This window comes from Dromiciops gliroides, chromosome X (assembly GCF_019393635.1).
Source record: "Dromiciops gliroides isolate mDroGli1 chromosome X, mDroGli1.pri, whole genome shotgun sequence".
Lineage (NCBI taxonomy): Eukaryota > Metazoa > Chordata > Mammalia > Microbiotheria > Microbiotheriidae > Dromiciops > Dromiciops gliroides.
Window position 1 is genome coordinate 84,364,986 of NC_057867.1, and position 12,880 is coordinate 84,377,865.

At 36.6% G+C, this 12,880-nt stretch overlaps 1 protein-coding gene across 4 annotated transcripts in view; it reads right to left on the reverse strand.

Annotated features, from left to right (window-relative positions):
- Window positions 1-12,445, reverse strand: part of LOC122733580 (methyl-CpG-binding protein 2-like) — a 49,664-nt gene extending 37,219 nt beyond the window's left edge. For 2 of the 4 annotated variants that reach the window (XM_043974099.1, XM_043974097.1), the window contains exons 1-2: window positions 12,334-12,445; window positions 2,319-2,450 (exon numbers count right to left, since the gene is read on the reverse strand). In XM_043974099.1, the coding sequence (XP_043830034.1) occupies window positions 2,319-2,344 (26 nt within the window). In that variant the 5' untranslated portion in view covers window positions 2,345-2,450; window positions 12,334-12,445. The remainder of the gene's footprint in view (window positions 1-2,318; window positions 2,451-12,333) is intronic. The other 2 variants (XM_043974098.1, XM_043974096.1) reach the window with 1 other exon arrangement.
- Between the last annotated feature and the right edge of the window lie 435 nt (window positions 12,446-12,880).

Sequence of the window (12,880 nt, forward strand, 5' to 3'; positions counted from 1 at the left end):
ATTGGGGTTAAGTGACTTGCCCAGGGTCACATAGCTAGTAAGTGTTAAGTGTCTGAGACCGGATTTGAACTCAGGTACTCCTGACTCCAGGGCCGGTGTTCTATCCACTGCACCACCCAGCTGCCCCCCTTTGGTGTCTTCTTGACAAAGATGATGGAGTAGTTTGCCATTTCCTTCTCCAGCTCAGTTTACAGATGAGAAAAGTGAAGCAAACAGGATTAAGTGACTTACTTGCCAAAGGTCACACAGTTAGGTAGGGTCTAAGGCTGGATTTAATTCAGGAAGATGAATCTTCCTGACTCAAGGCCCTGCACTTGTGCTATTTATTTGCCCTCTATGTATGCATGCATATATGTATATATCTATATGAATAGATAGATATAAACACACACAACAAAAATCTAAAGTGAATAAATAGAGGCAGCTGGTGGCGCAGTGAATAAAGCACTGGCCCTGGATTCAGGAAGACCTGAGTTCAAATCCAACCTCAGACACTTGACACTTACTAGCTGTGTGACCCTGGGCAAGTCACTTAACCCCCATTGCCCAGAAAAAACTCCAAAACAAACAACGAAAAAAACAACAAAAAGTAGAAGAAACAGTATGGTAAAGTGAATAAATATAGAAACATGCAAAACAGTTAAACATTTTTTCTCTGAAAGTATTCTATTAAGTGGACTGATAAAGAATGGTTTCACGTTTAAGCTGCAACTTCTGGATGAAGTGGTTCTGCCAAGGGGTGCAAAGCAGAAACAGAGAGAATGCTACCAATAAGCAGATAAAGACTACTCTGGAAATGGAATGAATCAGTTGCCACCCACAGAAGCAGCCAACTAAGAAAGGTAGGCAGCTTGTGCCAGCTGAGTCAAAGGTCCACCTCCTTAAGCAACATCAGAGCCTGATGGGGACAGACCAGGAACCTGAGGCCAAGAGCCTTGGGAATAGGAATACTCAAGCCCCAGGGCCCTAAGCCATCCTTCCTGGGAAGCAGGAGATGCTATGGAGATGCAACAAATGCAGCTACTGAAGATTCAGATAGAGAAGTCCTTGCCACCAAATTCCTGGACAATGGTTCCATGTCAGAGACAGAGAGGATTTTATCAGTGGATTTGACAATATAGGGTCCTGACCATCTGCTTTCCTGCTGCTTAGTAAAGATCATGGGACCTTTCAATCTGACTTGTAGCTGATACCTTTCCTATGGTTTCTTTCCCCCAATTCAATGGAAGAGAACAGGAGGAGAGCCTTTGAGTTTTTCTACTTGAATAATAAAGATTTAACACATATTAAATGCTTTTAAAATGCTTCATTAAGAAAGAGAAGACTAAGAAAAGGCCAGTTTGGCTCTAAGGCAGAAGGAAAAACACTGATAGACTCAACAAAAGTAACACTCAGAAGGAAACTTATCAGAAAACTTTTTTTAAAGGCATTAGAGCCCAGTTTCTAAAATGTAGTGTTTACTAAAATCCACCAAATGTTTTTGACTCTGTAGTCTTCTTACTCCTAAAATAATCCTGCAAACAGACCACAACCTCTGCTGGAACCAAACAATAAATAAACCATTTTTTAAAATCATAAGTAAAGATAAAGAACTGGTCTTGGAACTAGGAAGACCTGTGTTCAAGACCTGCCTCTGCAAGATACTGACTGTATGACTCTCTACTAAACTGAAGTTCCTTAACAGTATCCAGTTTTGTTTTGTTTTTTAAAGTGTATGTGTACCCACACACACACACACACACACATAAACAAAATAAAAACATGATAATTTGTAGAAAAAGTTGAAACTTGACTTAAGCTTTGAAAGAAGCCACAGATTCTAAATTGAATTCTGAACTGAAGAATTGAAGAGGGGCATATTCATATGGAATCAAGGTTATTTTGACAGAACCATGGCCATGAGTGAAAATGAATAATGAATAAAAAGACTGAAAAAGTAGACAGGGGCAAAGTTGTAACAGATTTTTTTAAAGGCCTTTGTATTTGATCCTAGAGATGCATGAAAAAGTGATATGGTAAGATCTGTACTTCATGAAATAACTTCGCATTTATATTAGAGGATGAATTAGGAAGGGAGAAATTGATTATGTATGAGATTACAATAAATCTGGTTCAGAGGTAATAAAGGAGCTACCTATCATTTCTGGAATGTGATGCATTGGAGATCATCCAAAAGTGTTTCAAAAGAAATCAATCATCTCCTATACTAAAAACCTTTTGAGAAGAAACTGTGCAGAATTTTTAGTAAGGGCAAGGAGGAGAAAAAGAAGGAAAGGAGGGGAAGAAAAGGGGAGGATAGAGGCAAGAAAGCAACTTACCTGAGCCCTAACATCACAGCTACCATGGAATCCTGATGGAGCTGATCTACAGAAGCAAGATGGCAAGATCTGCTTGGGGGAGTCACATGTCACATCAAAACAGGAACTGGTGATTCTGTTTTTTTAAGAACCCTACAACAAAGAAAACGGTAAGTTGAAAGCCTCCATGTGCTGCAAGACTTTCTCATCCCGGCCGGCCTATTTAGTATACTTTAAAGGAAAACAGAAACAATGAAATCACTCTTCTTCATATAGTGTACTACAATGAGTCTGGAATCAGAAAGACCAACATTCAAATCAGGCCTCAGCTATATTACTCTGGGCAAGTCACTTAACCCTTTGTCTCAGTCTTATCATCTGTAAAATGAGCTGGAGAAGGAAATGGCAAACCACTCCAGTATCTTTGCCAAGAAAACCCCAAATAAGGTCACAGAGAATGGGACATGACCAAAAAGTAGAAAAATGAATATTTATACAGTGCTAAACATAGAAGTAAAATTAAAATTCCTTGAAGCAAAAATATTATCAAAGCTAAACAAGTAATTATTCATGTTAAAAATGAGAAAGTCCTAAGTTTTATCACTTTTGGAGAAAACCTCAAATGGATTTTTTTCTGGAAAGGCACTATAGTAAAAGAATGAATAGGATAGAATCTTATCTCCTGGGAAAAGGTGTGACAAGATTTCTGACTCAGGATTTTTGCTGTGATTAGAATGTGATCAGAAACTGGCTCAAATTTATTGTAATCACCATAAGAAGATACTTCCCTAGTTTCTGTTTTGAGCTTCCATTGTTTCTGGAAGCTTGATGGTCTTACCACCTCTAGACTCAAAGACAGGTAAGAAGCCACAGCTACTGCTTTAACTAGCTGGCAGGTGTCCTTTGCTCTTCTTGTCTCCAGATGTGTGTACCCTTATCTTCCCCTCCAACTCTCTGTAAAATTCCATTTTTCTATGCTGCTTATATATAGTCACATTCTATATGGTTTGCTAAAGCTGATGACTTCCTGGACTCTCTGAGTTATCATACAGATAGATGAGCCTGTCCTCTAATGGTGAATAAAATCTGTGCTAACTATCTCTAAATGTTGATCCAGTTATATGTGGATCAAATTCAACCAATAACCCTCCAGCATTCACAAGATAGATTACCTAAAGAGATGTAGTCACAGGTAGATGGTGCAGTGGATGAAGTACCAGGCCAGGAAATCAGGAGGACCCAAGTTCAAATTGACATGGGCATAGGATAACTCAGAAGTTTTCCCTTTGAGAAGCAAAACCAAAGATGGCCAGATAACAAGACAGACATATCAAAGGATGAGTCAAGAGGCTATTAAAGTTTAACTGGACAACTAGCTATCAGGAAGGACACACCTAAGAAGTAAAGGAGATAAAATTCCATAGGAGGAAAGTCACTTAGGTGGGGCTACTACCTGGCCAGAGCTGGAAGACAGAGATAACCCCAGAGGTCAGAACCATCATTCCAGAAAAATAATCCAGCCCGACTCTAAGGAATGACAAGCATCCAGGTTTTCTCCATTCCCTCCCCCCCAAAAAGAAGTGCTTTCCATTTTCAGGTGGTCGCCCCATCTATCCTCTATGAAAGCTTTTACCTTCCTTCTGTTGGGAAGGAAGATGTTTGAGCCTTCCCCCAGGGTAAAGTCTTTGACTTTTGTCACTTTCTCTAACATTAAATAAAAGATCATTTTAATTCTAATTGGACTGTGTGGAAGAATATAATTGTTTGCTGAAGAATAACTAAGGACTCCCACCTTTCCCTGTGACAGAATTGTATAATTTTGTGGTATCACTTATTAGAAACTGCCATCATTTTAAAAAATTGTGAAATTAATTGGATATATTTTACTTTAAAATTAATAGATAAAATAATTAAATGTGATTTTTAATGAAAAGAAATCTGATGTTTAAATTTATGTTAGCTGAATGTTCCAATATGTATTTGACAAAAACCCTTAATATTTCCCAGTACTGAAAGGCACTAAACATGAAAGGATATCCAAAAGGAACATTTGGAATTTGGCCAGGGTCAGATTGGTTCAAAGTGTTTTATAATACTATTTGTTATGGGGGGAAAATGGGGTAGATTTGGGATAGGGGTTGGAGTTCTTAGGAATTCCTCTTTAAAGAATTACACCCTCCTGCACACAAAAGCAGTTAGAATAAGATGGTAGTTTATTTAGGGGCAAGGGAAGGGAAGGGGGAGAAGGGAAACCATGAAAGAAATCCTTGGACTTCTCATGGCCATGTATGAAACAAAGCATGTGGCTCTGAGGTACCAATCTCCTCCAGCAGGAGACTGGTAGGTACTTTTATAGAGGACTGATGGGGGGAGGGGTGACCATTTGACTGTGGACAGTTGCTTTAGTGAGGGAGGACCATCCCCCACAGGTGGTGGCTAGAGGAGTTGGGTGAAGGTCAATCCACTTATCTCTCTAGGCATATCTGTCCTCAGGTTTAGTTTCTCAAGGAGAAGATTCCTTGATGTACCCCAGAGAACTTCTAGGGTCCTCTGGGCCCCATGACACTAGTTATAACAATTACTAGTTATTATATAAATTTTGCTTTCAACTGAACATACCCTTTGAACCAGCAGTACCACTGCTAGGTTTATAACCCAAAGACATCCCCAAAAAGAGAAAAAGACCTATTTGTACAAAAATATTTATAGCAGCTCTTTTTATGGTGGCTAAAAATTGAAAATCAAAGGAATGCTCATCATTGGGGAATGGCTAAATAAGCTGTGGTATATAATGGTGATGGTATATTATTGTGCTATAAGAAATGACAGGCAGGTTGAATTCAGAAAGGCCTGGGGAAAGACAGGTATGAAATGATGTATTGTGAAGTGAGCCTTGCCAAGATGCATTGTGTACGGAGAGAGCAATATTGTTTGATGAAGAACTGTGAATGACTATTCTCAAGAATATAATGATCCAAGACAATCCCAAAAGACTATTGAAGAAACCCACCTCCAAAGAAAGAACACAGAAGCATGCTATTTCTTACTTTCTTTTATCTTTTTCTTTTATTCAAGTTTGCTTACACAAAATGACTAACATGGCGATCTTTTACATAATTGCACATGAATAACCCACAGGTAATTGTTTACCACCTTAGGGAGGGGGAAGGGAACTGAGGGAAGGAGGGATAAAAATTGGAACCCAAAACTATAAATAAAAATTTTTTAATTTTTTTAAAAAGGCAAACAATTTTAATGCAGACTTGCTTAAAATATACAGACACCTACTTTACAATTTGAGTTGAGGCAGGAATTTTGTGGGGGCTGAACCTGCAAGAACACTATAAATTAATCACTAATGAAATTAAATTAACACTATAAATTCACCAAAAAATATAAGAAAAATAAAGGAAGACCATTAGGATAAGAATCATTTAGTGATCACACACCTGAAATGGAGACAAAGTAGTGAAAACGGACTTCAAAAATTTTAATATATTTGGTATTAAAAGCAAAGGAGGGGGACAGCTAGGTGGCGCAGTGGATAGAGCACTGGCCCTGGAGTCAGGAGTACCTGAGTTCAAATCCAGCCTCAGACACTTAACACTTACTAGCTGTGTGACCCTGGGCAAGTCACTTAACCCCAATTGCCTCACTAAAAAAAAAAAAAAAAAAAGGGGCAGCTAGGTGGCGCAGTGGATAGAGCACTGGCCGTGGATTCAGGAGGACCTGAGTTCAAATCCGGCCTCTGACACTTAACACTTACTAGCTGTGTGACCATGGGCAAGTCACTTAACCCCAATTGCCTCACTAAAAAAAAAAAAAAAAAAAAAAAAAAAAGCAAAGGAGGGGGGCGGCTAGGTGGCGCAGTGGATAAAGCACCGGCCCTGGATTCAGGAGTTCCTGAGTTCAAATCCGGCCTCAGACGCTTGACACTTACTGGCTGTGTGACCCTGGGCAAGTCACTTAACCCCATTGCCCCATTAAAAAAAAAAAAAAAAAGCAAAGGAGGGGCAGCTAGATGACTCAGTGGATAGAGCACTGGCCCTGGATTCAGGAGGACCTGAGTTCAAATCCAGCCTCAGACACTTGACACTTACTAGCTGTGTGACCCTGGGCAAGTCACTTGACCCCAATTGCCTCACCAAAAAAAAAAGCAGGGGGGGGTGGGACGGGCAGCTAGATGGCGCAGTGGATAAAGCACTGGCCCTGGATTCAGGAAGACCTGAGTTCAAATCCAGCCTCAGACACTTGACACTTACTAGCTGTGTGACCCTGGGCAAGTCACTTAACCCTCACTGCCCTGCCAAAAAAAAAAAAAGGAAAGGAAATAATAAATTACAGTTGTTCCAAAGAAAATGTAAACTTTTGAAACTTAAATACAGTTACAAATGAAATCATAATTCTGAAGAAAATTCAGGGGGCAGTGGATAAAGCACTGGCCCTGGATTCAGGAGGACCCGAGTTCAAATCCAGCCTTAGACACTTGACACTTACTAGCTGTGTGACTGGGCAAGTCACTTAACCTTCACTGCCCCCCAAAATAAAAAATTCAGAAAAGAGAGAACTCACTAGCTCTAGAAATAAGAAGAATGACAATATTAGGAAATATTCATTCCCTCTGAGTGGAAAAAACAAAAATACAAAAAACAAAAACCACCAAGAGAACTTCTGAAAACCTTCTTTATTCTATTCTTGTGAAAAACAGATTTAGATTCAGAAAAATATAAGCCTGGGCTGGACCCAAAGAATCATTAATGGTTACATTGCAATTTAGAAAGCCAGTGTTTAACTTTTTATCAATGAACCACATATTTAGCATATTTACAAGGCATTAAATTGAGAGGGATGGCAAACATGTAGAAATAAGATTCAGAAATATTTTGACATTAAGTAAAAGGATGCATATTACACAAAAATGTAGCAGATTTTTTTGTGATGGAAAAAATCTGGAAACTAAGAGAGTGCTCCTCAACTTCAAATAGCTGAAGAAATTAGAGTAAAAGAATGTAAAGGAATGAATGATAAAAGAGATTGTTTTCACTGAAATCTGGGAATATACAAAGTGAAGTAAGCAGAACCAGGAAAATAATTTATACCATAAACTGCTCATTGCCTTGCCTCCCTCCCTTGCCTAAAGTAAGGTGGTTACTGGTCTTCTACTTTTGTTGTCACCCCATAGCTTTCTCTTTATTCTGTCCTGGTCAGCATAAACTTTTTTCCTGACTAACCAGAGAAAACAGACAATGAAGAAAAAATGTCAGATGCATCAAATTAGCAAAGAGGTAAATTAGGGCTTAAAGTCATTAAAAATTTCATAACAATGCTGTCCAAAAAAGGAACAGATAACCAGAGGATATAGTGGTTTTCCTTCTTATCTTTCTTTCTTTCTTTTTTTTTTGAGGGGCAATGAGTGTTAAGTGACTTGCCCAGGGTCACCCAGCTAGTAAGTGTCAAGTGTCTGAAGTAAAATTTGAACTCAGGTACTCTTGAATCCAGGGCTGGCGCTTTATCCACAGCACCAACTAGCTGCCCCTTCCTTTCTTGCTTAAAGAACAACTCTTACGGGCAGCTAGGTGGCGCAGTGGATAAAGCACTAGCCCTGGATTCAAGAGGACTGGAGTTCAAATCCAGCCTCAGACACTAGCTGTGTGACCCTTGACAAGTCAGTTAACCCTCATTGCCCCACCAAAAAAAAAAAAAAAAAAGAACTCTTAAGATTTTGTGGTTTTTTGAAAATTAATTTTATTTTTAAAAAAGGATAGTTACAGTTTGTTATGTACAAACTAAACTAAGGACAATTTGTGAAGTTGCAGAAAGACAAGCTTCAACTCCATCCAAGGAAAAACTGCCTAATAATTAGACCCCAGAAATGGAACCCAAGCGTAAGTCTTCATTTCTTAGGGATAATGTTCTGTATTGTCAGTGAAAATAGTTACCGTTTTACGTGTATTATAAAAATAGAAGATAAATGAATCTTCATATATTAAATGAATGCCCCCCCAAAAAACAAAAGAAAACATTAAATTAGGAGAAAAAGAATTCCTTACTATTTAGGACCTAGTGGAAACATACTAATAAAATAGGAAATTAAAGCCTGCATTTGTAACTTTAAATCTTCTGTTATACACTGACAATCTTCCAATCTATTGCTGTTTTATTGTAATATAATTCAAGAAATAGATGGAAAGATTTTGTAATCTAACTACAAGATATATTAATAACATAAAACCATGTTATGAAAAGAAATAATATGTACAGTGCTTTGTACACCTTAGAACACTATATAAATATTATAATTATGTGGTACACACACAAAAATATGACGTATTTCATTGCCACTAAGACACTATTATATTCTAATCCAGATAAAGTGTCACACAAAAGTACAACTCAGGAAAATTAACCCTGCCCAAAATTGATTCTTAGTTGTCAGCAGTGGTTAAATTGAGTTCTGTTTATAATGAAGTAGGCAAAGTGAAGCTAGTGGAATGACAATACTAACAAAGGGTATTCATAAGAGGCATGATTCAAAATGAGGACGCATTTCAGTTTTTATGTCTTATTTAACAATTTTTTTACTGTCCTCTCATTTCCAACACCATGAAGGAAATGTTTTTTAAGTATGAAGAAGAAACTGTTCAAAAGTATGAATTATATTAGTTTTAGTCTTACTGTGGCTATAAGGATTCATTTTAAAAAACACATGAAATTACACAAACATTCATGAAGATACTCAAAGTAAAATTAATTTCAATTGTATATCAAAATGATTCAAAGAAATTCCCATAGTATACATTTCAAACCTAAGAATAATTTAAAAACAGATTCTGGGTAGCACAGATATCATAAAATGCCTGGGCTAAAAAATTTTATACCTTAATTCCTAGAAGAACCATTTACTCACTGGTTAGTTAGTCCCACTTTACCTATGATACTAACAAACAATAATCTGCTAATTAAACCTACAAAAGACTCAAGTAAAATAGGAAAAAAAACCACAACTAGATTCGGAGGCATTAAGAATTAAATTTGGATCTCGATAATTTCATGTTTAATATGTAAGATTAGAGATCATGTATGGCATCTTTCCATGTACGTCTAAATATTTTAGAGGAAAAAAAATTGTAAATCAATCAGAAATAATACCAACAATAATAATGGCTAAGATTTGCATAGCCAGGCACAGTGCTAAGCATTTTATAATTATCTCAATGCTGGAGGGAAGGTGCTATTATTACATTCTTACATTTTTAACATCTGTTATCAAATCGACAGAAGATAATAGTAAGGGGCAGCTAGATGGCACATTGGATAAAACACCGGCCCTAGATTCAGGAGGACCTGAGTTCAAATCAGGCCTCAGACACTTGATACTTACTAGATGTGTGACCCTGGGCAAATCACTTAACACTCACTGCAGCCGCACCAAAAAAAAAAAAGGATAATAGTAAATAAGGCCTCCATCATATAGTTAATTTATTTGAAAAAAAAAAAAAAGGCAAAATATTATCACCATTGTAAAAGTTAAATTAAAAAATGTGGACCAGGGGCAGCTAGGTGGCGCAGTGGATAGAGCACCGGCCCTGGAGTCAGGAGTACCTGAGTTCAAATCCCACCTCAGACACTTAACACTTACTAGCTGTGTGACCCTGGGCAAGTCACTTAACCCCAATGGCCTCACTAAAAAAAAAAATGTGTACCAGGTCTAGTTTCTTTAACACTATCTGAAATAACATTATCACATTAGACATTTTATTAAGGACTTAGCTTTTTCAGTTTGAAAGAAAAATGAAAACTGTGGAGAAGGATAGCAGTTGTAGGGGGAAAATAATTACATACAAAAGCAATTTAAATTATGAAAGAAAATATGAAAAGGGGAAATAAAAAGAGAGAGAGGGCAAGATCTGGTATTCTTATTTTGGGCTAGAAGGAAAGGAGTGGAAAAAATTTTTTCATTGTTAATGGGGAAAGGGAAAGAAAAGGAATATATCTTTAATTTCTGCAGAAACGTTTTTTAATACAGGAGTATGTATCTGAAAATGCACCACTTTCCTCATTAAAGATTTTATTTTGATGATGGGATTATATATGAGTGGATTTTATTTAAACTTCTTTGGTAATAAGAAGAAAATTTTTTAATAAAAACAGTTATGGCCTTATATATATGACTACTTAAGGGAATTAATGTAAAGAGTGATGTAGCCATAGCTTATGGGGGGAAAAGGAAATAAAAATGTATATAGTTTGCACTACATACCAGACCAAACTGTCTATGAGGCTGATGTTATATTGAAAGGTGAAGGGAGTAACAAAATTATGTAGTGTCTGAGGCTAAATTTCAACTCAGATTTTCTTGACTCCAGGTATAATGCTGTAACCATCTTACCACCTACCTGGTTTTTTTTTCCACCTACCTGTTTTTTTTTCCACCTACCTGTTTTTGAGGTTAAAGAAAAAGTTTTAGGAGTAAGTAAAAAAAAAAATGTCAAGTGTTGAAATTTGAGAGGGGTTACTTAGATGAGGATTTGGGATAGTTTCTTTTGATCTCGCATTTAAAATAAAGTAGTTTTCAAGGCAGAAACAGAATGTATATGGAGTTAAAATATAATCTCAATATAAATGTATCTTTCTTTGTATATCGTTTAGAGAATTAGTTTAAGCCTTAAGGATGTTGGAAAGCTGGATATTGCTTCAGGAATATTCTTAGTCAAGAAATGTAAAGATTATTTAAAAGGCAAAACTAGGAATGTTAAACTGAGTAAGAAAAATGTAAAAGAAATTGTAACTGTTGAAAAATCTAAGAGACTATCAATGATTTGTGGGTTAGGAGGTAGTTATATAGTTTGCAAGTGTCAGAAATAGAAAATGAATATAGGTTTTGAGGTCTCTAAATTTAATATTTTTTCTATTATGTTGTGTATGTGATTTTCAGGCTTTAAGAGGACTCTTAAGTTTTTATTTAAATTTGTTATGGATTTGGTTTTCATATTCTATTTTACAAAACTGAGCTTGAAATTATGTGTTGTAGTAGGTAAGTGTAAAATTTGGCTTTAAATTTTAATACTGAATTAAATGAGCAAGTAATTTAATTTTTAAGTACTTTGGGCAACTTAACATTAAAAACTGGAGGGGGTTATTCATATCTATTTGAGTGTAGGGAGCTTTTTCAATGGGAGTTATTTTTTTTAAGTCAGGCAGGTTTAATATTTTCTAAAAAGTAGTTTAATTTTTAAATTTTTCTTGAAGGTTTTTCAGAATAATAATGATTTGGAGTATGTAAAAAGATATCAATATTAAATCAATTAGTTTATAATGTACTTAAAATAAAATGTAAATTAGTTACCTTTTAATTCTTGAATGATTATTATCAGTAGGTATTCTGAATCTTTAATAAAGCTTTTCATTTGGGTTAGGCAATAGGCCAGGGATCAAAGGAAGAAAATAAATTTAGAGTACTAGGATTATATTTTTTGTGATTATATTTGTATCTTAAATGGAAATTGGCAGTAAAATATCGCAAATGTGTTAATGATAACTGATTAAGGTGAAGAAAAAGGAAAAGAACCACTGTGACGCACTAATGGAAAATTGTGCAGTAGAAATGGCAGCAAGGGGGAGGGGTGATTGGAAAGGAGTAAAGTAAATTAAGGGAAAAGGGGCCTGGAAAAGGTTACAAATTAATGAATATTAGTAATTTTGAAAGGGGGAGACGGGAAAATTAGGAGGTTGACAGATTATGTGGCAAGGGTGTGGCTATATGTAAAAACAGGTCACGGTGTATGCGAATTGCTAAATACGTGAGGCCTATAGTTGTATAGCATCGGGTGGAAAAAGGAAAAGCAGAAATCTCTGGAAGGCAAAGGAATAAGAAATGTATATGAGTGAAAGGGCCTATTAGGAGAAACGAGAGGGTGGAAAGGATGGGGGATGGGTAAGAAGCAACCCTGCCAAAACACCTTATTAAAATCACATCAAGCAACCCATTCTCCACCCCTACAAAGCAGTTCCCAACTGCGATCACAGTACTACTCACTGTCTCTCCTCTTCGTCTCTCATTTCGTTCATCACGGTTGCGGCGGCGGCCATTTTCTAATTGGCTTTTACAAAGCGACTAGGAAGCGCGCCGCCGAAAAGCTGGGCACGCGCTAAACGTCCCAAAGTTTCCACGCCTCCTTCCTTTTCCCGGGTGAAAAAAAAATGTAACCAATTTCTTATTGGACCACGGAGACGTTATTTGAAAATTTGCGTAATATGATTGGTTTCAAAAGAAAAAGCGAGCTGTATAGAAGTTTGTGAACACTGTTTTCCCAACCTGAAATTTTTCAACAATTTCAATAGTTAAAGGTACCTATAATAAAAAATTGGATACTTGATTAATATGTAAAGATTTTGCATGATTTCATGTGTACTGCATAATTAATATCATATTGCCTTCTAAATAGGCATAGGGTGGGAAAGAAGAGAATTTGGAAATCAAATTTTTAAAACAAATAAATTGAAATGTTAAAATTGTATACTTAGGGGGCAGCTAGGTGGCACAGTGGATAAAGCACCGGCCCTGGATTCAGGAGTACCTGAGT